Source organism: Trachurus japonicus, chromosome 9 (genome assembly GCF_045865225.1).
Source record: "Trachurus japonicus isolate A0001 chromosome 9, Traja_1.0".
In the NCBI taxonomy this organism is placed as follows: domain Eukaryota; kingdom Metazoa; phylum Chordata; class Actinopteri; order Carangiformes; family Carangidae; genus Trachurus; species Trachurus japonicus.
In genome coordinates, this window is record NC_140915.1 from 2,854,447 (window position 1) to 2,879,891 (window position 25,445).

A 25,445-nucleotide genomic window follows, 5' to 3' on the forward strand; every position below is an offset into this window, starting at 1 on the left:
GAAAATAAGGATCCCATATCAGTAATTACATCAAATAATTCACTTGTTGGTTTGTTGGTTCGTCCTCTCTCTCTCTCTCTGTCTGTCTGTCTGTTTCTGTCTCTCCATCTCTCTCTCCGTCCGTCTGTCTCTCTGTCATCTCTCTGTCCATCTCTAGGCGGCGCTACGACCTCAGACAGCTACTATACAGCTACTATACAGTGCTCAACATACGGAAGAAGAAGAAGAACGTACGGCCGGAGTGCATGCAAATACATAAAATCACTTTTTTCCTTTTTCTTATTAAAATACAAAAATTAACTATTAGCATCAAAGCTCGACCATCAACTAAAAACATGAAGGAAGGGAGGAGGGTTACCACGGCAACGCATCATGGCCGCCGCCCGCTTGCTTGCTGTCAAACAACAACAAAACCGTCTGTCCGTCCGTCCCAATCCATGATCGGATCAATATTATTATCGATCGGATCAATATTATTATCGATCCCAGACGTCGACAGAAGGAGGAGAAGAAGGAGAAGAGGAAATGGCGGCCGTTGGCTCCGCCCACAAACGACCAGACGATGATGAACAGACGTAGACGAACGAGTCACATGATTGTGGATCCGATCGATCGGCGGCGTCGTCGGTGGTTTAACAGCGATGATGCGTTCAGGGTTCAGCCAGAGAGTCGGACATTTCAAAACCTCTTCCAGGACTCGTGACATCACACCGACCAGCCGACCAATCAGAGCAGAGCAGAGCAGAGCGTCCAAGTACAAGTACAAGAAGTTTTCGGGACCCGACCGGTCACATCCGAGTCCTGTGACCCGGTCCCCGAGGAGGAGGAGGAGGAGGAGTAAGAGGAGGAGGGAGGGGGCGGGGCTTCTCTCTGCTGCAGCCAATCAGGAACCAGACTGTAAAAACTCATTAAACGTGACCTGTTTTTATTTCCTGTTTCTCTTCTTCACGTATCAAATTAAAACATTACCCCCCCACCCCCCCCCTCCTTCACCTCCTCCTCTTCCCTCCTTCCCCTCCCTCCCTCCTCTTTCCAACTTCCTGTTGGTTCCAACACTAAAATCAGTTAAAAAAAAAAAAAAAAAAAAAAAAAACGAGACGAGAGAAAAGAGTCTTTTAAAAAGCTGGTTTCCTTCCTGCAAAAACTCAAAATCTTTCCAAGAATATTTGTCTTATTTCTTGTCAAAATGTCTCATTTCTAGTCAAAACTAATCTCTTTCCACTTAAAATAAGACTCATCACCTAAAAATTTACTTGTTTTTAGATCATTTTCACTTGTTTCAAACACATTTTCAATTGAAATAAGTAGAAAAATCTGCCAGTGAAAGCAAGTTTTTTGTGCTTGTAATAATAAGACAGAAAAACTAGCTCCACAATCACATTTTTCTACTTATTTCAAGTGAAAATCTGCTTGAAAGGAGTAAAAAGTGTCTAAAAACAAGCTGCTTTTTATGTGATGAGTCTTATTTTAAGTAGAATGAGATTCGTTTTGACTAGAAATTAGACTAAGAGATTAGAAAAAACTAAAGTTTTTCTGTCTTATTATTACAAGCACAAAAACCTTGCTTTCACTGGCAGATTTTTGTGCTTATTTTATGTGAAAATTTGTTTGAAACAAGTGAAAATGATCTAAAAACAAGTTCATTTTTAGGTGATGAGTCTTATTTTAAGTGGAAAGAGATTAGTTTTGACTAGAAATGAGACATTTTGACGAGAAATAAGACAAATATTCTTGGAAAGATTTTGAGTTTTTTGCAGTGTAGGAGCCGAACCGGACGAGACCTGTTCCTGCTCCGCATAGTGGACCGGGTCTGGGAGACCGGGTCTGGGGGGTCTGAGGGTCCGTTACAGTATGAGTGGTTTGTTTCGGGGGGTTTGGGGGTTTGGGGGGTTGGGCAGCGGTACAAAGACATTTCATATAGAACCTTATAAGACACAAACAAGTTCAGCACAAACCTGAAAATCAAAAGAAACAAATGAAGCAAAATGTAGTGTTAAAAAAAAAAAAAAAAAAACACATGATAAGAAAAGAAAAGAAGAAAAGAAAGAGTCCGTCTGGTTCCCGTGGCGAGGGGTCGACCCGGAGAAGGAGCAGCAGCAGCAGCAGCAGCAGAGTGGTCGACCAATCAGCTGCTGGTTTAAAACCTCATGTTGTCCTGCTGGGTCAAGGAAGGAGGGAAGGAAGGATGAAGGGAAGGAAATAAAGAAGGATGGGAGGAAAGAGGAAGGGGAAAAGGAAGGGAAGATAGAAGGAGGGAGGGAGGGAACAGATTGGGTCAATTGGGTCAAAAGGAAGGAAAAAGTAAGGACGAAGGGAGGGAGGGAAGGGAAAAAGGATTGTGGAAAGAAGGAAGGGAAAAAGGAAGGAAAGAAAGATGGAAGGAGGGAAGTATGGGAAGAGAGTAAGGAAGAAGAAATGAGGACAAAGGGAAGGAAGGAAAGAAGGATTGTGGAAAGGGAAAGGAAGGGAGAAAGGAAGGAAAGGAAAGGAAGGAAGGAAGGAGGGATGGAGGAAGGGAACAGATTGGGTCCATTTGACCCAGAAGGGTTTTTTAGTTTTGCAGCGCTCGGATTTCGCTCCTCACGTTTCAACAGCTGCTGCAGGTCACCATGACAACGACCGACCACGTTTCAACAGCTGCTGCAGGTCACCATGACAACCACCGACCACGTTTTAAAAGCTGCTGCAGGTCACCATGACAACCACCAACCAACCGACCAACCACCGACCGACACCGGTTCTGATCGGTTTGATTGAGACACAGAAGAAACAGAAACAGAAACAGGGTCAAGGTCAAAAAGTCCAAATGGAACCGGGTCCGTTTCCACGACGACGATGACTCAGAACAACGACTCAGCAGAAATAACTCCTCTCTGCTGGTTCTGCTCCTCCTCTCCTCCTCTTCCTCTCCTCCTCCTCTCCTCCTCTTCTCTTCCTCCTCGATGCTCTAGATGTTTCTGGAATGTGTCCTCCTTCTCTTCTCTTCCTCCTCCTCTTCCTCTTCCTCTTCTCTCACTCTGTCGATGCTGTTTTCCTCTTCGTCTCTTCTCTCTCTCTCTCGTTCCTCCAGGAAAAATAGAACAAAACAAAACGAAAAGAAAAAAAGAAAAAGAAAAAAGAAAAGAAAAACAACACTAGGAGCTAAAAAACAGGTCAGCCTATTTACATACAGTCTCCAAGTCTGGGCGTGTGTGTGTGTGTGTGTGTGTGTGTGTGTGTGTGTGTGTGTGTGTGTATAGATGTGTGTGTGTGTGTGTGTGTGTGTGTGTGTGTGTGTGTGTGTGTGTTGTTAGAAGTTCAGAGAGTGTGTCTCTGTCTTTGTGTGTCTGTTCAAGATGGAAGTTTACATGGATGTGTGTGTGTGTGTGTTAATGTTTTGACCAAGTTCCTGTGTGTGTATGTGTGTATGTGTGTAGAGTGGATAGAGCTCTGTGTGTGTGTGTGTGTGTGTGTGTATGTATGTGTGTGTGTGATGGTGTGTGTGTACAGTGTGTGTGATGGTGTGTGTGTGTTCAGTCTGTGTCGGAGGAAGAGGAGGTTCCTGTTGAGGAGCTGTCGTCAGAGGAGGAAGAGGAGCTGCCACTCAACCGACTGGCCCCGCCCCCTGAGGCTCCGCCTCCCGCTGCCTTCTCTGCAGGGGGGAGGGAGAGATGGAGAGATGGAGAGATGTTAATAAACAGATAAATATAATAATAAGAGACAACAAACAGCATGAGCCACGACACCATCCTTTCCACTGTGCGTGCAGTAACCATGGAGAGAGAGCCGTATCGCCGTAATTAGCTTAGCTCAAACACTGGAAGTGTATAGGTAGTGTTAGCCTGCCTCCACCTAAAGTCGCTAATTAGCTTAGCTCAAACACTGGAAGTGTATAGGTAGTGTTAGCCTGCCTCCACCTAAAGTCGCTAATTAGCTTAGCTCAAACACTGGAAGTGTATGGGTAGTGTTAGCCTGCTTCCACCTAAAGTCGCTAATTAGCTTAGCTCAAACGCTGGAAGTGTATGGGTAGTGTTAGCCTGCCTCCACCTAAAGTCGCTAATTAGCTTAGCTCAAACACTGGAAGTGTATGGGTAGTGTTAGCCTGCCTCCACCTAAAGTCGCTAATTAGCTTAGCTCAAACACTGGAAGTGTATAGGTAGTGTTAGCCTGCCTCCTACCTAAAGTCGCTAATTAGCTTAGCTCAAACGCTGGAAGTGTATAGGTAGTGTTAGCCTGCCTCCTACCTAAAGTCGCTAATTAGCTTAGCTCAAACGCTGGAAGTGTATAGGTAGTGTTAGCCTGCCTCCACCTAAAGTCGCTAATTAGCTTAGCTCAAACACTGGAAGTGTATAGGTAGTGTTAGCCTGCCTCCACCTAAAGTCGCTAATTAGCTTAGCTCAAACGCTGGAAGTGTATAGGTAGTGTTAGCCTGCCTCCTACCTAAAGTCGCTAATTAGCTTAGCTCAAACACTGGAAGTGTATGGGTAGTGTTAGCCTGCTTCCACCTAAAGTCGCTAATTAGCTTAGCTCAAACACTGGAAGTGTATGGGTAGTGTTAGCCTGCCTCCACCTAAAGTCGCTAATTAGCTTAGCTCAAACACTGGAAGTGTATGGGTAGTGTTAGCCTGCTTCCACCTAAAGTCGCTAATTAGCTTAGCTCAAACGCTGGAAGTGTATGGGTAGTGTTAGCCTGCCTCCACCTAAAGTCGCTAATTAGCTTAGCTCAAACACTGGAAGTGTATGGGTAGTGTTAGCCTGCCTCCACCTAAAGTCGCTAATTAGCTTAGCTCAAACACTGGAAGTGTATAGGTAGTGTTAGCCTGCCTCCTACCTAAAGTCGCTAATTAGCTTAGCTCAAACGCTGGAAGTGTATAGGTAGTGTTAGCCTGCCTCCTACCTAAAGTCGCTAATTAGCTTAGCTCAAACGCTGGAAGTGTATAGGTAGTGTTAGCCTGCCTCCACCTAAAGTCGCTAATTAGCTAGTGTAGTGTTAGTGTATAGGTAGTGTTTTTTTATTCATTCATTCAGTCATTTATATTTAGCACCTGATGTCTAAACCGTCACACTGATAAAGTTAATAAAGTTAATTATTGATTATTCCACAAATTAAAAGCTTTTCTCAACTACCAGATAGTGAAATTAAATTTGAAATTTGAAGTTTGAAGTTGAAACGCATGGAAAACAAACTCGCCATGTATTTGACTGATGTGCTGTATGTTTGTTTGTTGTGGGTCAAATGAGCTTTTTAAAGAAAAAAAGTCCAGATTCTCTGATTGCAGCTTCTTCAATGTGAATATTTCTGGTTTCTTTGTTCCTTTATGACAATAAACTGAGTCTCTCTTTGGTTTGTGGACAAAACAAGACATTTGAGGACGATGTCGTCTGGTGGTTTGAGAAACACTGACTGATGTTTTTAGACATTTTTTTTTTTTACATTTTATTGACGAAACAACTAATCGATTAATGGTTTAAATAATCGACAGATTAATGGATAATGAAATGAATCGTTAGTTGCAGCCCTGGAGCATACTGAGTGGTTTTCATAAAGACTCAGGAACTATATGCAGGGTTCCTACACATTTGAAATTTCCAAATTCCATAGTTTTTCCAGACCCTATTTCAAAGGAGGTTAAATCGAAAGCAACTGGACTTAGTTATTTGTCTTTCCTAGACAAATAACTAAGTCCAGTTGCTTTCGAAAAAAAGTTTTTCGAAAGCAACTGGACTTTTCGAAAAAAATCGATTTACATAAGAATGGCAATTCTCATTTAATCTGATTCAGAATCGATATAAAATGTCTCAAAATCGATAAAAAAAATTTAAAAAATTAAACAAATCTACTGGCTGTCGGCCTCCGTTTCCTTAGAATTTAAAAGGCAGCATGTTTAACTGCACTATTGTTTTTAATAAAGAGGCACTTTTAATTTTGCTACTTAAGCAATATGTGATATTGCTTTTATGCAACAGTTTCAACTTAGTTATTTGTCTAGGAAAGACAAATAACTAAGTCCAGTTGCTTTCGATTTAACCTCCTTTGAAATACTATGACCTGGGCAAATGAGAATATGCACCGGCTTTCCAGACCCTAATTTAAAAAAAATTCAAATAATTTGTGATACTTGAGTAAATAGTTGTGCATTATATAAAAAAAAATAATGCAATTAATAATTTGTTTTCATTATTCTGAATGTGTATGCCATTATGTCACCAAATATTTTCCAGGAGATTGTAGCTAGGTACAAAATAATTAACCCAAATAACTTAGGATAAGACCAAACCCAGATAAGTATTAAGATAAATATATTTCCATACAATAGTTTCCATTTTCCATACTTTTCCAGACCTGGAAATGTATAAAATCAAATTCCATACTTTCCATACTTGCGTAGGAACCCTGTATATGGTTAATAAGCAACAACCTGAGTAACTGATTATTATTCAGACTTACGCAGTAGCTTCCTCTGCTTCTTCTGCAGACAGGACTTGACGTAGCGCTCCAGCTCTCTGAGCGTGGAGGGTTTGAGCGTCTCGAAGTCGATCTCGATCTCGTCGGGGTTGGAGTCTCGGAGCGACGGCTCTCTGGACTGGATGATGTGGACCACGCGCCCCAGCTTCTCCCCCGGCAGCCGGTTGATGTCCAGGCTCAGCTGCCGCTTCTCGTCGTACGACATCGGCAGGGACGACTCCTCGCCGTCGTCGCCGTTGGCCGAGCCCCCGGCCGAAGTCTTGCCGCCTTTTTTCGGTTGCCTAGGAAACAGGAGAGTGAGATGAAGTGAGCCGGCGTCGGTCAGGAGTCTGGAAGCTGCAGCTCTCAGAGATTTATATCTATCGCCTGCAATAGTCAGGGATTAATGAGCGCGCATGTCGCGCGTCTACATTGGAGGTCGGCTGTTACCAGTATAATCAGAGACCATGAATGAGTTCACCTCAGTTTCACGTGATTGTCTCTCAGCCTGGACGCACTGGACGCGGAACCGAAGCGCAGCGCCCTGGAGCGGAGGCAGTTTCAGATCGGCGCACATGTTAACCGGTCTGCCTGGTCGCACATCTCGCGCTGTGGAGCGCAGTGCGCGCGCCTGCAGCGCTTCAGATCGGTTCATTTCTATTTTTCACGCGAGCCGCGTGCGCCGAGGGCGCCGTCTGTCAAGCTGGATAGACCGGATCGTACCAGACAGGAAGTCGGGCACAGAAAAGGTGAGAGAATCCGGTCAATTTTCAAAATAAAATAATTAAATGATGATTAATTAAGTTGTTGCTTGTCCATCTAAACATATTTGAGCATTGCGTCTGCACATGAGACACACACACACACACACGTTTAAAATGTGTGTGTGTGGAAAACCGAGTGAATACGAGTATGAACGACTGCAGTCGATGTCTGACCGGCGCGGAGAGAAGAGGAGAAGTAGCTCCCAGTGCGACCACCCAAGCGCCTGAGAAGCCGCGCGCAGTGTGCGCGCACAACTTCCGCGTGCAGTGCGACCAAGGGGTCTGTCAGCCTGTTAGAAAAACAATTTACTGACCCCAGCTGAGACGCTGAGACCCCCCCCCTCCCAAAAACAAAAACTCTTCGGATCTGAACGATTCACACAAGTCACCTAATTGAAAAAGCGAGTTTTGCTTTTCAGCTGTTTGCATCCCTGAATAGTAACGGAAACCAGGGTCTCTGCAGGTTTCACCAGCTCAAATTCAAGACGTTTTAAGACCTTTATGGGTGAAATTTAAAGCCCCAGTCTGTAACTTATTTGTATTTTTATGATCAAAAATCAAACCTGTCTTTCATAAATCCGTATTTGACTGAAGGTGAATCACAGCTGCATCCAAAGTAAAGCTTTCTGGTTCCTTAGAATGAGTTGTTACAAGTCGTTACAAATACATAAGTGGGCGACGCACCGAACCGAGGCGGCCATGTTGCATCGTGACCGTAGGTAACCATGGAAACGGCCTGTTAAAACTGTCACCACTGTGTAGTGTGAGGAAGGACGGAGGCACCGGTGTTGCATTCAGGTGCAGTCAGGCAGACGGCCGTCAGCAAACCAACCGGATGTCATTTTACTAAAACAATACCACATCACCATGACAACATGTTGTCACGGACACCACTTGTTTACATAGACGCTTGTTTATCCTGTTACATGCAGCGTCTGTTGTCTGTCTGACGTCTGCCCCATTTCACCTGAATGCAAAAAAATAAAAAATAAAAATAAAATCTAGGTATTATACCTGGTGGCGGTCACTGTGCTGTTGGCTTTCCTGGCCGGCGCCTTCTTCTGATTGGCTGGTTTGGGCTGTTGGGCGGCGGTCTTGGGCTTCTTCTCTTCCTCCATCTTTCCCTTGTTCCCTTTGTCTTTGTCTTTGTCTTTCTTCTTCTCCTTGTCTTTCTTCTCTTTCTTCTTCTTTGGCTTGCTGACGGGAGCCTGGGACAGGACAGCCAGCTGCTCGTGCACCGCCTTCAACTGGTGGAATAAACTAATAATCAATACCTGTCGCCTGATCAACACCTCGGGAGGGCCTGCCACGGGCCAATGACAGCTCAACGCTAAAATCAATGTGCAGATCAACGTTAATTTGTCAAACATCATCACATTATACGGAAGCGTATTGCATTCACTTGAAAAAGAAAAAAGAAAAACGTTTTTTCTGAGTAATTTTTTTAAAATCTGTTTTTCTGAGTAATTTTCCCGTTTTATTGATTAGGGCTGGGACGATACGCTTTTCTCCCGATTCGATTCTTCTACGATTTTTTGGATGGCGATTCGATTGAAATTGCGATTCTACGATATTGCCGAGGTGTGTCTGACGACCTCACAACAATGGTCAGACACACCTGGATTATTCGGTCACAGTTGCTATGGCAACAGCTGTCACAGTAGAGACATTTCACAGGAGGAGACAGAAAGATTAAATATCATCTCAAAGTCACCAAAACTTCACTTAGCTTCACTGCTATGGCTGTCGGTTGCCACGAAACGCCGATAGCGACGGGCTAATTTCTGTTAGCCTGTCTATGGAGTTTTACATTATACGTTAGCATTAAGCTAGCGGACTTTATGCTTAGTTGTGATGCTGGCTAACATCTAAACATCTCTGACAATATGTTGCCTCAAATACGTTGTTGACTTAACTTAGAACGGATGTAGACATCCTTGTTAAGTTTATCCAGGTTTAGTTGGTGTTGTGGTCTACTGCATAACTTTATCCAGAGCAGACACTTCTCTGGGTTGAGATGTGGTTTAGGAAAAGGTAAAAAAATCCCCCCCGTGGCCCCCAGCCTCTCAGGATACCTAGTGTCAGAGTTGCATGTACCCCATGAACACCGTTTGACCATTTTAAACTTAAAATGTCAAGAAAAAACATATAAAAACGGATGAAAACTGACTAACTGCAATGCATTTCAATGGACGTGGAAGCAGAGAATGTCCGAGTGTATGGGCTAGCTATGAGCACTGTGATTGGCTCATCACGTTTGGGGGCGTGGCTTAGCCAGAGGTCAATTAAGGCATGTGATTAGTTACACACAGGGTATGATACTCCGGTTATGTTTTAGACTTTATCCTTCTATTGTAAGCCTAATGCTTCATGTAGCAGGGAAGGAGTCGACCATAGACTGTATATAAATGAGGAATAGACGAAAAACAGAAAAAAATTAGTCAAAAACAGGGAAAGAAAACGAACATAAAAACAGATCAGAAAAAAAATTAGTCCGAAAAACAGAAAAAAATACCTTGAAAAACAGACAAAAAAAAAAAAAATTACTCAGAAAAACCGGATTTATTTTTTTTATTCAAGTGAATGCAACACGCTTCCGTAACATTACATCATCTCTGACTGATTGAATCTCAATATTAGAGGAAGAAAACCAGGATGTTCTTGACCTGTGATTGCTCGGCAGCACCAACCTGCTCCTGTAGCTCGGCCAATCGCGTGGCTCGCTCCTCCTCGGAGTCGGATGATTCGTCGGAGGAGGAGTTGTTGCTGCTGTCAGAGGAGGCGGTGCTTTTACTGACCAGCGGCGTCGTGGAGGGCACCGACGTCTCCAGACCCTCGTCAGGGATCTTAGCGAAACGCATCTCAAACACGTCCTGACGAGAAACACAGCCATTACACACTTATACACTCATTCAGATTCTGACAATAAACCTCGTTAATTATCACACACTGGACCTTTAATCAGATTACACACTTAAACCTCGTTAATTATCACACACTGGACCTTTAATCTGATTCAGCCTATTGCTACCGTTGGATTCATAAAACCAAACGCAAATGAATGCATAGGCCGATCTCTGCTTGTTTTATTTGCACATATGATCAAATAAAGGAGAGCTGCAACAATTAATCGAACAATAATCAATTCTTAAATCAATCATCATCTATTCTGATAATCTATTAATCAGTTTGAGTAGTTTTTAGAGATTATACACTTATACTAATTCAGATTTTGCCAATAAACCTCGTTAATTATCACACACTGGACCTTTAATCAGATTCAGCCTATTGCTACCGTTGGATTATTCATAAAACCAAACGCAAATGAATGCATAGGCCGATCTCTGCTTGTTTTATTTGCACATATGATCAAATAAAGGAAATTAAATCAGAGCTGCAACAATTAATCGATTAATTAAACTATTCTGATAATCTAATAATCAGTTTGAGTAGTTTTTTGAAGGAAAAAAAGTCCAGATTCTCTGATTCCAGCTTCTTAAATGTGAATATTTCTGGTTTCTTTGTCCCTTTATGCAATAAACTGAGTCTCTCTTTGGTTTGTGGACAAAACAAGACATTAGAGGACGATGTCTGGTGGTTTGAGAAACACTGGTTGATGTTTTTAGACATTTTATAACATTTTATGGACCAAACAACTAATCGATTAATCGTTTAAATAATCGACAGATTAATTGATGATGAAAATAATTGTTAGTTTGCGTCGGGGGTCTTAGCGAAACGCATCTCAAACACGTCCTGAGGAGAAACAGAGGAGGGGGGTCGGGCTGGTCGAACGGTCCCATTTCCAGATTCCATTCGATTAATGACGATTATTGATTATTGTTTTTCCATTTGACAGTAACAGTAAAACCAAAAAAAATACACCACAAACTTATTGCACCATTAATAAACAGTCAGCTGCTGAATTACTTAACCCTCCTGTTGTCCTTCTGGGTCAAACTGACCCAGTCTGTTCCCTTCCTCCATCCTTCCTTCCTTCTTTCCTTCTTTCCTTCTTTCAACAACTGTATTCTATACTTTCACTTCAAATAAAATGCAGCATATACAAATTAGGGCCGGGACTTTAACGCGTTAATTACGATTAATTAATTACACAAAAATTAAAGCGCTAAAAAAATTAACGCATTTTAATCGCACTTATTAAAAAAAAAATGATTTTTTTTTTTCAATTTTTTTTCCTCACGTGTGTCTACGTGCGGTGCGCCCGCACGCGAGAGAGGCGGCAGTTTGAGAGGCTGACTGGCGGAGATGAGAGCTGGTGAAACGCTAGCATGGTTATTTAAAACACCATCTCTGATCTCTGCCTGCACATAGACACACAGACACGGCGCACGCTAAAAGCGCTATATAGCGCTAATTGCTCAGCTGCAGCGCTATATCTATGACCTGTCACTGTCACAGGTGCAGCTCATCTCATTATGACAGGACTTCACCCTCAGAGCTATTAATTGCGATTAATTGCGATTAATTCATTACAAAGCCTCTAATTAATTCGATTAATTTTTTTAATCGAGTCCCGGCCCTAATACAAATATCTGAGCTGGTGCAACTTGATTGACGCGGTCGCCAGAAGGTTGTGAAGCGCTGCGTTAACGTGTAGTTTCCTGTGATCATGTGACCTCCATTACCAGCTGCTATGGAGACGTAGACGTAACGTGTCCTGTGGTCGAGACTAGGGATGGGCATTTAGAATAATTTTCTAACCGAGTATCCTAACCTGGTTGTAACCGGGTAACCGATTACTGTAATAAATAATAAAATGAGGTCATGTCTGACGGACAGAGCGCAGCCGGGGCATAAATGCTCTCTGTCCGTCAGACAGTCGCATCACTGACTCACAGCGTCGTCAGACTAAACATCAGCTGGATAATAAGAGTAGAGATGGAGTTTAAGATGCACATACGGGGCAGATGTGCATCTTTATGCCGCGGCCTCGGAGGAGAAAACTTTTTTCTTTTTTTTAAATCATTAGCGGTGCTTATTGATTAGTCCACTACATGTTGGTGCCTTCGCTCCTCTCGGCCTCGCATCGTCTCAGGAAATAACTGGGAAGGTTTCACAATGTTTGTAAACTGAAAGCAGCAGATTTTCTACCAGACTTGATGACACCTGTCGTCTCCGAGGGAACCACCACAGATTATTGTAAAAGGTTTGAAAGTCCGAGGCTCGATCCAAAAACGCTTTTATACAGCAGAAAATCACATTGCTTGATCCGAAACTGTTTAACACAACAAAAAGCTGAACCATGATGGCATGATGATGTAGTTTGATCCGACACTAGACTGTTGCTCTAACGTGCTGTTTTTTTTAATCCTAGGTTAACCGGGTAATAAATTCATAACCGGATAGCAGTTAACCTACTCTGGTAACCGTGCACATCCCTAGTCGAGAGTTTGCTAAACCGCTACGGACACGAACAGAAACGTATTCCCTGGTTTCAATTCAATTCAGTTTATTTGTCACTTTCATGAGAAACCATTTGTTTAACATGGGAGCGAGAAGCCGTTCTTCCTGTCATGTTGTATGAATGGTTTGTTTCATGATGAAAAAAAAACACAAAAAACGCAATACTCGTCGATTTTTGTAAACTTAATAATCGTCCATCCAATAATGGATTCTTCCCCCCCTAACCTAACCCTGCTGGAGCGTGGTGGAGCGGTGACGTACCTGCAGCTTGCGAGCCATGGCCACCACCTCGTGGTCTGGAGGGTTGTACTTGTAACAGTTAGAGAACATTAACCTGACGTCGGTGGCAAAACTCTGGGGGTCGGTGTATTCTCCTTTATCCATCTTTTTCTGAGGAGGAGAGAGAGAGACAGAGAGAAACACAAGGGTCAAAGGTCAAAGCTTCACTGACGACCAGTCAAACGTCGCTGCTCTTCCTCTCCTCGCCACCAGAGACTAACTCTCTCTCTGTAATTATAAGGCTACGAAAACCAAACAGATTCTATTTTATAGAGATTATACACTGATACTAATTCAGATTTTGCCAATAAACTTTGTTAATTATTACACACTGGACCTTTAGTCAGATTCAGGGGCTTAACAGCTTCAGCCTATTGCTACCGTTTGATTATTCAAAAAAACCTAAAGCAAATGAATGTATAAACCAATCTCTGCTTGTTTTATTTGCACATATGATCAAATAAAGGAAATTAAATCACAGCTGCAACAATTAGCTAATCAAATAATTAACCTATTCTGATAATCTAATACTCAGTTTGAGTAGTTTCTAAAGAAAAAAAAGCTCCAGATTCTCTGATTCCAGCTTCTTCAATGTGAATATTTCAGGTTTCTTTGTTCCTTTATGACGATAAACTGAGTCTCTCTCTGGTTTGTGGACAAAACGAGGACGTCGTCTGGTGGTTTGGGGAACACCGATTGATGTTTTTCAACATTTTTTAACATTTTATTTGCATTTTAGAGGTAAATACAGAGACTGATGATGAAAAACTGTCCCTGAAGGCAACGTGCATCAGCGGTTTTGCATGTATTTCCCTCTAAAACAACTCTGTGTGGTAACGTTGTGTTATTATCTCATAGCGTGGTGAATGTGCAGCTCACAACTTGTCCACCAGAGCGTTGTGGAGTTGTTGGATTGTGTATTTGATGAGTTTGATGAGGGAAACCAAGAAATCCCATAATGAGCCTCTGTAGCGTAGCTCTGAGCAGCTCACGGCTCTGCTCCGCCGTTCTAAAAACAGCTTGACTATAGGGATTATGGCAATGGGCCAATTTGACTAAATGTTGAACTACCCTACAATTTAATCTCTAATCTCTAAGCTGCTAGTGGTGTCGTGCTGACTGGCTGTGTGATGTCATGGCGGTGTGTGATGATGTCGTGCGTTACCCGGACGGTGCTGAGGTCCATGGGGTGTTTGTAAAAACCTACTACCACGACATCATCAGAGGGGATTGTTGATGTATCATTCACAGCCTCATTTATACAACATTTTATTACTAAAAACATGGAGACATTAGATGTTTTAGGGCTGGTGACAGTATTTTCTCATTTACAGAGTGATAAAAAGAGATATCCACAATCCTCCTCTGGAAAAACTAAAGACTCTAATATGTCAACTACCGTAGATGACCATTTATTAGCCCGGGCGTTTAATATGCTAAATCGAGGCGTTTATAAGAACCAGGCGCGTATTTGCAACAGGCTACAATTTATTTTTGCAATGAGCAGCACCAGACCATCATGCAAAGAACAAGGAGGTCACCATAGGAACACTGGAACAAAACTACTTTTTCCCCCGACGCATCTTTATTGACATCAGACAATAAATACAAAGACAGTTTGTCTGTGTAACCGCGACACAGGGAGCTGATCAGAGCAGTGTTATGAATGATAACGGAAGGGGGGGTCGATCGCGGTCATTTCAACACTGTACATTAGCGCATTTATCTATATCCCTCAGTCTAGCACGCCTGTGTGTGTGTGTGTGTGTGTGTGTCTGTGTGTGCGCCTGCATGCGAGAGAGAGAGCGAGAGGAGGGGCTGACTGACAGAAGAGGTGAGAGCCGGTGCTGTTAAAAAAAAACTTTTGTTTTCTGTGCATGGCTATGGTAAACACTTAATCGCCCGGGCGTTTAATTGAACCGGCGTTTATTTTGCCAAATGAGGTCGGACCCCGGCGGCTATTAGAGCACAGGCGCGTATTTGCACGCGGGCGGCTATTTGGTCATCTACGGTAAATAAAACAAAGCAGCTTTATCCATTGTTCAGATTTCTGTTCTGGAAATGTATGCAAATTAGCGCATATTTCATCAGATATCGCCTCATTTACATATTTAAACATAACATTTGACAAAACTTGTAGTATAAAAAAATATTTGTCTTAATTTGAGTGATAAACTTGTGTGATGATGTGGTGCGAGCGTTACCCGGACGGTGCTGAGGTCCATGGGGTGTTTGATGATGTCGTGGTAGTCGTGCAGCTCCAGCGCCTCGGCGTCCACCGGCTTGTAGAAGGGCCAGGCGTACGCGGCGTGCTTCTTCGACAGCATCTCCTTCAGGATGGCGTCGCAGTGCTTCATCTGCTCGCCCAGCTTCCCGCTCTTCCTCCCCATGGCTCCTCCCCCTCCTCCTCCTCCCCCTCCTCCCCCCCCGCCGCCGCCGCCCCCCACCACCTCGCCGCCCGCCACCTCCTCGCTGGTCTCGCGCCGGGTCTTGGCGGGCCGGGCGGCGGCCTCGCGGCGGGACGAGCCCAGTTTCCCCGACTTGTTGTCCTGAGCGGACGGAGAGTCGGCGCGGCCGGCGGAGATGGCGGAGGTGGTGGGGGTCGTGGTGTCAGCTTTCCTCTTCACGCCTTTCTTCTGTTAGAGACGAGGGGGGGGGGTTAGCGTTAGCTATTGACTGATTTAAATCTTTATCTCAAACATGTGTGAGCAGTGAAAACAAAACAAAACTAACTAATAGACCGAATCTCCTTGTTGTTTACATTCTACTTCCTGGTAGAAAACCAGCTGTAATTTGAATGAGATCAATAGTAACGAACGAGAGTTTAGCTATATATCATATTTTTCACGCCCTATCACCGTTTAGACAAATCTGAAATGATTGAAGAAACATTACTATTTCTGTGTGTGTGTTTTGTGTTGCTATGTGTTGTATTTATTCAGTTTGGGGGAATCACGGTGTCTAGAAAACATCAGTGGCTGCAGCTGACAGGGACAGCTAATGGTAGCTAAGCTAACGGTAGCTAAGCTAACGGCGGTAGCTAAGCTAACGGTAGCTAAGCTAACGGCGGTAGCTAAGCTAACAGCAGGACGTCAGCTGTTAAAACCCTCCCGTTGTGGGACACGACATGAAACTACTCCAGTTAGCTCAGTCATGTTGGAACTCAGATATCCGCTGGAGAAAATATTTCTTCATGGAGCGTTTATTGAGTCACTGAGTTATTAAAGTTAAACAGGTAGCTAACCGTTAGCCCGGCTAATCTATGATAACCATGACTAATTACAAAAATGTGCACACATAAATAGTAATGTTTGTCCAATCACTGGTTTTATAAACTTTACAAACATCAGATTAGTCTAAACGGTGAAATAGTGACATGAAAAAGTAGATATATATGGCGAAACTCTCGTCCGTCACTATTGTTCTCATGCTGGTTTTCTACCAGGAAGTAGTTGTAAACAACAAGGTGATTCGTCCTATAGGGCTAAGCCACGCCCCCAAACGCGATGAGCCAATCACAGTGCTCATAGCTAGCCCATACACTGGGACATTCTCTGCTTCCACGTCCGTTGAAATGCATTGCAGTTAGTCAGTTTTCATTGGTTTTTATATGTTTTTTCTTGACATTTTAAGTTTAAAATGGTCAAACGGTGTTCATGGGGTACAAGCAACTCTGACACTAGGTATCCTGAGAGGCCACGGGGGGGATTTTTTTACATTTTCCTAAACCACATCTCAACCGAGAGAAGTGTCTGCTCTGGATAAAGTTATGCAGTAGACCACCACACCAACTAAACCTGGATAAACTTAACAAGGATGTCTACATCTGTTCTAAGTTAAGTCAACAACGCATTTGAGGCAACATATTGTCAGAGATGTTTAGATGTTAGCCAGTATCACAACTAAGCATAAAGTCTGCTAGCTTAATGCTAACGTATAATGTAAAACTCCATAGACAGGCTAACAGAAGTTAGCTATCGGCGTTTCGCGGCGACCGACAGCCATAGCAGTAAAGCTAAGTGAAGTTTCGGTGACTTCCAGATGATATTTAATCTTTCTGTCTCTCCTGTGAAATGTCTCTACTGTGACAGCTGTTGCCATAGCAACTGTCACCCAATGTTGACTGTTTGTCTGAGTGAGTGGAGGGGGCGGGACTTAGCCAGAGGTCAATTGGCTTTGTGTTTAGTGTTTCAACGTGTCTATCTTGTTACTGTGCTGCTGATGGACAAAGAACCCTTTAAAACTCTAATAAAACATCTGATCACACACCAAAAAAATAAAGTAAAGTAAGATTGTTACCTTGACAACAGGCTGTGCAGACGGCATCATGGTTGCCGTGGGCTGCGGGGCGGCGACGGGCGGCGTGGCCGGGACCGGTGTGGGCGTGGTGGAGATGACGGGCGTCTGAGAGGGGGAGGGGGAGGGGTAGGAGGGGGGAGGGGAGGCTGAGGACTCGGCCTGTTGACTCACTGACACACAGAGAGAGAGAGAGAGACACGGTTAGCACACGCCTGTTACCACGGCAACGCTGGAGAACACACACCTGTAACAGGACAAACAGCTGGAGTTCATAAGTTCAGATATAAGTTCTAAGTTATCTCAAATTCCACAATACTCAGCGTTAAAAATAGATTTCGTGCTAATGGCCGATTCCGTGATCCAGAGTTTCCCGCAAAAACGGTGTTCAATGGGTGGATCAACTGTCTCGTGTAAATTCACGGGTCGGGCACGGGCGGAACTCACATGAACGCGGGTGAATGTGTATGTGTAGGTCTACAGAGGAAAACTCACGCGCAGCTGCACGAACCAGCGTAGCAAATCATTTTTTATCACACACGGCAACAACAGAGCATAGTAACCATCTTGATGTAAATAAACGATCTTTGGCCGCTCGTGTGACCCGCTCAAAGCTTTCCCGTTGGAGTTTACTTAGCCTGTCATCATGGCTTGACTGCTCGGCTTCTGGGTAAAAGCTACAAACACACCGATGGGATCAATGTAAAGGCTGAAGTGTCCTGCTTTCATTAAAAAAAGAATTACGTCTCTATCATTCTCCGTTCCGGAAATAGTCGCGAAAGAGTACGGCTTTTTCTTTTTCTTTTTTTTTGCTAAAGAGTACGGCTATAGGCTACCCCGTTGTCGGCGGTGATGACGGCGATCTCACGGGCAGCGGGTCGGTTAACGGGTTGAAGTCAGAAATAATCACGATGACGCGTCGGGACACGGGCTTAAAAACCTACGGGTGGGGCGGGCGCGGGTTTCCAAAATTGGACCCGTGCAGGTGATCACAGATCATCATAGAGCCCTACATTAGTAAAAACGTTTTAGGGTTTGAACTAGTGCTGTCAAACGATTAAAATGTTTAATCAGATTACTCACAGGGTTGCTGTGGAATAATTTTGATTAAATATCATTCATTTTTAATCTATATTAATCACGTTTGATTTTGCATGAGCAAACAGACTCAAGAAAGAAGAGAATATATTTACACTTAACATGTTTATTAAACACCTTTAACAGTGCTAGTTAAAGCAGAAGTAAGCGATCCGGTGGTTTTGGCTAATGCTGTGTTCAAGGCAGGCTTTTGAAACCGTAAGTTACAGCTTCAAGTCACAACTACGACTTGGTAGCGTTCCAGGTAACCCGTAGCTCGTGTTTTTACCGTCCTGTTGTCTGTGAAAGTTCCCTATAACGGCCACTCGTAACTTCCGACCCGTGAACTCGTACCAGATCGAACTGGTATGACTTCACAGGAAGGAAAAACACAAAGTACGAGTTTCCTTGAACGCACCATGAGTTAGCAGCCCCCGCCCTTGTCAGGCATCAATTGGTCCTCGTGCTACGTCACCACATTCACGCGCATCCCTTGGCTGCACACACAGCCCTTCATGCCGTTCTCTCCCCTCATTGGATAACACTTGTATCCCACAAGGAAAATTTTCTCCTCGGGTTACCGCAGAGCAGAGTGACGGAGAGACTCGTGTTTAGGCTGAAATACTTCATGTAAGTGATTGCTGACGGAAAATAGGACTATTTAGGACTTATATTAACAAAAACATTCCACTGATATCTGCTTTAACAAAAAACTTTAACTTTATTTCAACACAAACATTTATCCACATTAATGTGGCACCTGTTACTCCTTTTTCAGCAGCGACTGAGACAAACTAACTTGTGGATTGTGGACCGTCTGGTCTGGTGGCGTCTGGTGTGAACGGAGGACTTCGGCTCACACGTTTAACACACATAGGGGGGCATCATCTCAGCCTGACTCCGACCAGAGAACAGGAGCCTGAGACACCAACAACAGGACCAGAGTCATGTGTGTATGTGTGTTCCAGCCCAAACCAGCGTGTCCAGTCCGTTGGGTCGGACCAGTCGGACCGGTGACACGGCTCAGATGTTAACGCGTTAATGAGCGGGTGGGGGAGGGGTCAACCTGCACAGTCTGGATATTATTTTAACCGATAACTGACGTTCGTTATCCTTTTAACTTTATAGTAGTATTAACAATAGTTTAGTATAACAGTAGTACTTCAGTGGTAGTACCTGTGGTAGCAGCGGCAGTAATACAATAGTATTATAGTATTACAGTAGTACTACACTAGGGCTGTCAATCTTCCCCCCAAACGCGATTCAAATTTCTAACGTTTCTTATGTTAAATATTCACATTTTTTATGTTTTTATTAAATTATTTTTCTCATTTTATTCACCTATACCAGCTTATTATTAGGTAGTTTCAGTTTTATCAACATGTTTACTCCCCCAAACGTCACGACGTTAATTGCGTTGTTGTGGAAGAAACACGTTGGAACAACAGTTTCCACCTTCAAATGTTCTTATGTAATAAAATAAATTACAATTCTCTTTGAATAACGAAGTTTGTTCTGACGGCACTGATCTACAGTAGTATTACAGTAGTTTGGTACATACCTGTAGTAGGAGCGGCAGTACTACAGTAGAATTAGAATATTACTAACAGTATTACAGTATTATTAACAGTATCACAGTATTACCTGTAGTGGGAGCGGTCGGCTGCTTGCTCTTGTTCTTCCCCTTGGGCGCCGGCGGCAGCAGAGCCACTTCCTCCTGAGGCATCTGAGCCACTTTCTGCAGGAAGATCTTCTCCAGAGCCTGAGCCATGAGCACGATGTCGTCTGTGGGCTGAGGTCAGAGGTCAGAGGTCACAGGTCAGGATGATGTGAGATCCTCTATAGACCAAGATGGCCCATACAGCTAAACTTCCTGTCTCGTGTTGTGAACGATTTATAAAAGTTGTCGTCAGAGGAAAGTGAGATATTTGTATTTGCTTATGATAACATATATACACAGCTAACAGTCAGATTTAACATGACGTAGATTAGTTCAATAATTACGGCGGGCGTTTGCAAATGTTTGTTTGAACAAAGTTAATTTCCTTCTGATTTGGAAATCTGGGGGGTGGAGTCATTGTCTGCTGGTCTCTAAAGGGGGCGGAGTCATGGTCTGCTGGTCTCCTAAAGGGGGCGGAGTCATGGTCTGCTGGTGTCCTAAAGGGGGCGGAGTCATTGAATGTTGTCTCCTAAAGGGGGCGGAGTCACGGTCTGCTAGTCTCCTAAAGGGGGTGGAGTCACGGTCTCCTTGTCTCCTAAAGGGGGCGGAGTCACGGTCTGCTGGTCTCCTAAAGGGGGCGGAGTCACGGTCTGCTGGTCTCCTAAAGGGGGCGGAGTCACGGTCTGCCGGTCTCCTAAAGGGGGCGGAGTCACGGTCTGCCGGTCTCCTAAAGGGGGCGGAGTCACGGTCTGCTGGTCTCCTAAAGGGGGCGGAGTCATTGAATATTGTCTCTAAAGGGGGCGGAGCCATGGTCTGCTGTCTCCTAAAGGGGGCGGAGTCATGGTCTGCTGGTCTCCTAAAAGGGGCGGAGTCACGGTCTGCCGGTCTCCTAAAGGGGGGGGAGTCACGGTCTGCTGGTCTCCTAAAAGGGGCGGAGTCACGGTCTGCCGGTCTCCTAAAGGGGGCGGAGTCATGGTCTGCTGGTCTCCTAAAGGCGGGGGAGTCACGGTGTGTTGGTGTCCTAAAGGGGGCGGAGTCATGGTGTGTTGGTGTCCTACAGGGGGTGGAGTCATGGTGTGTTGGTGTCCTAAAGGGGGCGGAGTCATGGTGTGTTGGTGTCCTAAAGGGGGTCTGTAGGTGTCCTAAAGGAGGGCGGAGTCACGGTCTGTAGGTGTCCTAAAGGGGGTCTGTAGGTGTCCTAAAGGGGGCGGAGTCACGGTCTGTAGGTGTCCTAAAGGGGGCGGAGCCATGGTCTGTTGGTTTCCTAAAGGGGGCGGAGTCACGGTCTCTTGGTCTCCTAAAGGGGGCAGAGTCATGGGCTATTGGTGTCCTAAAGGGGGCGGAGTCATGGTCTGTTGGTCTCCTAAAGGGGGCGGAGTCACGGTCTCTTGGTCTCCTAAAGGGGGCAGAGTCATGGGCTATTGGTGTCCTAAAGGGGGCGGAGTCATGGGCTGTTGGTGTCCTAAAGGGGGTCTGTAGGTGTCCTAAAGGGGGCGGGGTCATGGGCTGTTGGTGTCCTAAAGGGGGTCTGTAGGTGTCCTAAAGGGGGCGGAGTCATGGTCTGTAGGTGTCCTAAAGGGGGCGGAGCCATGGTCTGTTGGTCTCCTAAAGGAGGTCTGTAAGTGTCCTAAAGGGGGTGGAGTCACGGTCTGTAGGTGTCTTAAAGGGGGTCTGTAAGTGTCCTAAAGGGGGCGGAGTCACGGTCTGTAGGTGTCCTAAAGGGGGCGGAGTCATGGTCTGTTGGTGTCCTAAAGGGGGCAGAGTTATGGTCTGTTGGTCTCCTAAAGGGGGCGGAGTCACAGTCTTTTGGTCTCTTAAAGAAGGCAGAGTCATGGGCTGTTGGTGTCCTAAAGGGGGCGGAGTCACGGTCTGCTGGTCTCCTAAAGGGGGCAGAGTCATGGTCTGTTGGTGTCCTAAAGGGGGCGGAGTCATGGTCTGTTGGTCTCCTAAAGGGGGCAGAGTCATGGTCTGTTGGTCTCCTAAAGGGGGCGGAGTCATGGTCTGTTGGTCTCCTAAAGGGGGCGGAGTCATGGTCTGTTGGTCTCCTAAAGGGGGCGGAGTCATGGTCTGTTGGTCTCCTAAAGGGGGCGGAGTCATGGTCTGTTGGTCTCCTAAAGGGGGCGGAGTCATGGTCTGTTGGTCTCCTAAAGGGGGCGGAGTCATGGTCTGTTGGTCTCCTAAAGGGGGCGGAGTCACGGTCTGCTGGTCTCCTAAAGGGGGCGGAGTCACGGTCTGCTGGTCCCCTAAAGGGGGCGGAGTCACGGTCTGTTGGTCCCCTAAAGGGGGCGGAGTCACGGTCTGCTGGTCTCCTAAATAAACATTCTACTGACCAAACAACTAATCGATTAACCCTTTAAATAATCGACAGACTAATGGATAATGAAGATAATGGCTAGTTGCAGCCCTAGTGTTTACCTTGTTGTAGATGTAACAGTTGGTGAACATGGTGTTGAAGTCCTGCATGGCCTCACTGGCGCTCCAGTAGTAGTTGTTCTCCAGACGCTTCTTGATGGTTCCCATGTCCATTGGGTTCTTGATCACCTTGTGGTAGTCCTGGAAACACGGAGGGTCAAGCTCAGCATCAGGACCACAGACAGGCGTGTGTGTTAGTGTGTGATTGTGTAGAGTGTGTGTGTATAAGAGACTGACCGCCAGGCAGAGCTTGATGGCGTCCACTGGTTGGTAGAAGGGCCAAGCAAACTGATGTTTCCACAGAGTCTTCACCACCACGTTCTGCATGTACTGCAGCTGGTTGGTTTTCCTAAAGGAGACACACACAGATCATCAAGACTTAATAAACAAATTAGAGTTGTTTTAGAGGTAAATTCATGTAAAACCGCTGATGCACGTTGCCTTCAGGGACAGTTTTTCATCAACAGTCTCTGTATTTCCCTCTACAACAACTCTGTGTGGTAACGTTGTGTTATTATCTCATAGCGTGGTGAATGTGCAGCTCACAACTTGTCCACCAGAGCGTTGTGGAGTTGTTGGATTGTGTATTTGATGAGGGAAACCAAGAAATCCCATAATGAGCCTCCGTAGCGTAGCTCTGAGCAGCTCACGGCTCTGCTCCGCCGTACTAAAAATAGCTTGCACCGACAATTAAAGGTGTACAGAAAAGAAAATTGAATTTTGAGCCCACTCTGGGTCATAAAATTAATGTAATAACTCATCTTTCAGACGATGTAGGCCAAATTTTGTGCAAAATTCTATTTTTGAGTAAATCCGGGATGAAAGTGTGGTATTTTTTTTCCGCATTGGATAATGCAGGCGCACGGATTATACGTCAGCCTGTACACGATTCACCAGCCACTGATATTGGATCCGTAATCCGTCATTCAAACGTCTGAGACACACACACACACGGAGCTCGGTCTCGCCCCAAGCTTTGAATATCCCGCCCGCTCGATAACGACCAATCAAATTTGTTTTCTTTACTCGGGTAAACTCGTGTTGCAGCTCGTAACAACCCGGCGCGACAAACAGGACAAACGGCCATTTCTGTACACCTTTAAAGGTAACGAACCTAGGGGAGCATACATCAGTCCGACTGCCCAAAAGTCCGACGGCTCATTTCTCTGACTACCCACTCTACAGTGTTAAGGTTAGGTTTAGGGTAAGGTTAAGAGTTAGGGCTACTTAAGTCAGAGAAATGGGAGGTCGGACTAATGGACGCAAAAATAAAGAAATGTATGATCGGAGAAATGGGTAGTCGGACAGACGTCATGCGCCCACGAACCTACTGCTATGACTATAGGGATTATGGCAATGGGCCAATTTGACAAAATGTTGAACTATCCCTTTAAGGTCTGGAGGAAAAGTGTTGTTTGTTTGTTACCTCAATACATTTTAAGTAATTTCTATTTAATTTGTGTACATTTAAGTCATTAACATTAAAAACACAGTCTTTTTGGTTGGAAAATAGAAGTAAAAGTTTAAAAAAAAAAACTAAAATTTCGAAAAATTAAAATGGAAAAAGCGGAATTGGGAGAAAATAAAACACCTCACACCTCTCCGTACAGGTGACCTACCTGCCAGGTTTGGTGGGGTTGGTGACCTCAGGCGGCGCTGGGTTGGTGAGGGTGGGGGGGCTGGGGGGCGCAGCCTCGGGGGCGTCCGACATGGTGGACGGCGGTGACGCAGCGATGCACCGTGGGGCGACAGTGTCTAACCTGAAGGTGAAAAAACTCCCTCTGTGGTCCGAGGGTGTGTGTGTGTGTGTGTGTGTGTGTGTGTGTGTGTGTGTGTGTGAGTGTGTGTGTGTGTGTGAGTGTGTGAGCGTGTGTGTGTGTGTGTTCAGCTCAGGTGTGGTTGGCGTTGAAGCTTCAGCTCGATGTTTCCCTCCAGGAGACAAACTCCCATCGCACGACCTGAGAAACAGACACAGACACAGAGACAGTTAGTCAACTCATCCTTCAACACACGGGCTCGGGATGTCTCCGTTACTCGGTTTCACCATTAAAGGAGAATTTCGGTCATTTTGAACCCCTAAATCGTTGTCCCGATGGTCACCCAGTGTTGGTTGGAGCAAAAAATGCGACTAAAGTTGATACAGGCAGGTTGATACAGGCAAAGTTAAAATAAACGGTGGAGCAGTGCAGTGGTAATGTCCAGAATATCTCCGACCGTTTATTTCTGTAAAGAAATCATCACAACAAGGACAAAGTGTTAGTTTCTCTCTGTGATGGGATAGTAATGTCTTTCTGGGATGTTTCAGAGTTGGGCTATCTGAGGTGAGGGACTACATGCAGAAACACAAAGTTTATACTGTTTCTACTCTACACTATATGAGTTCAGTGGTGTCTCTAAGGATTCCAGTCATGTACCAGAGATATCTGATTGTTTTCTGAGTGTTTGTTGTGGTTGAAAGAATTGCTCCCGTGGGTTAGCGTTGTGGCTATCCCTAGCGCCGGGTAGCCATGGTAACTCCGTTTTGCCTGCATCAATTTTAGTCGCGTTTTTTGCTCCCCCCAACACTGGGTGACCATCACGAAAACGATTCAGGGGCCAAAAATGACCGGAATTCTCCTTTAACCACGGTATTAAACGTTACAATTAATTAATCCTAAAGATTCCTAAATACCGCCGCTCTCCAAAAAAGATGATGGGACCACATCGGCAGATCAGCACAACACATAATTACAGGTGTGTTAATACTTGTGTAACATTTACGTTCCATGTCATTCTGACGATTAAAAGAAACTTAAAGGGACAACGAGGAGTTTATCCATCGGCAGAATCAAAAATTCCGCGACAATAAAAAAGTTTCATATTAATGTGGATGAATCTCCGTTACCACTTGTTAATGGTCCATTTTAGATAAATCTATGGTTTTGTCTCTATGGTTATTTTGTTATTATTAGTGGTGGTGGAAATGCTGGGCGAGCCGACCAGCGTTTCTTTACTTTCGGTTTCGTGGCGAGTCATGAGAATAACGCCGCCGAATCTCTGTTTATGGTGGGAACTACGACGGTATGTGATCGTCTTCCAACCTCTGACTTTAATTCTTGATGAATGA

At 44.7% G+C, this 25,445-nt stretch overlaps 2 protein-coding genes across 3 annotated transcripts in view; both read right to left on the reverse strand.

Moving 5' to 3' along the window:
• Positions 1 to 25,445, reverse strand: part of LOC146980516 (uncharacterized) — a 528,771-nt gene that overhangs the window by 292,998 nt on the left and 210,328 nt on the right. The gene's annotated exons all lie outside the window — the stretch shown is intronic.
• LOC146980621 (bromodomain-containing protein 3-like) lies at positions 3,451 to 24,132 on the reverse strand. 2 transcript variants are annotated; one of them, XM_085785725.1, is made up of 11 exons: positions 23,959 to 24,132; positions 22,577 to 22,688; positions 22,343 to 22,480; positions 19,912 to 20,059; positions 17,194 to 17,363; positions 15,099 to 15,530; positions 12,877 to 13,005; positions 9,879 to 10,061; positions 8,203 to 8,435; positions 6,428 to 6,726; positions 3,451 to 3,631 (listed from the first exon to the last, which is right to left on the reverse strand). In XM_085785725.1, exons 1-11 carry the CDS (start codon positions 24,048 to 24,050, stop codon positions 3,513 to 3,515), a joined length of 2,055 nt encoding a protein of 684 aa, XP_085641851.1. In that variant the 5' UTR covers positions 24,051 to 24,132; the 3' UTR covers positions 3,451 to 3,512. The 2 variants fall into 2 exon arrangements, with proteins under 2 accessions (XP_085641851.1, XP_085641850.1); XM_085785724.1 differs by having other exon boundaries at positions 9,855 to 10,061.

What these genes read in the sequence shown, in the direction of transcription:
- LOC146980621 (XM_085785724.1), bottom strand. Translation starts at nt 24,050, where the DNA reads ATGTCGGACGCCCCCGAGGCTGCGCCCCCCAGCCCCCCCACCCTCACC. An exon ending in CTGCACAGCCTGTTGTCAAG is followed by an intron (nt 15,531 to 17,193) that starts GTAACAATCTTA and finishes CGTCTCTAACAG; the next exon opens with AAGAAAGGCGTGAAGAGGAA. An exon ending in CCATGGCTCGCAAGCTGCAG is followed by an intron (nt 10,062 to 12,876) that starts GTACGTCACCGC and finishes GTTTCTCGTCAG; the next exon opens with GACGTGTTTGAGATGCGTTT.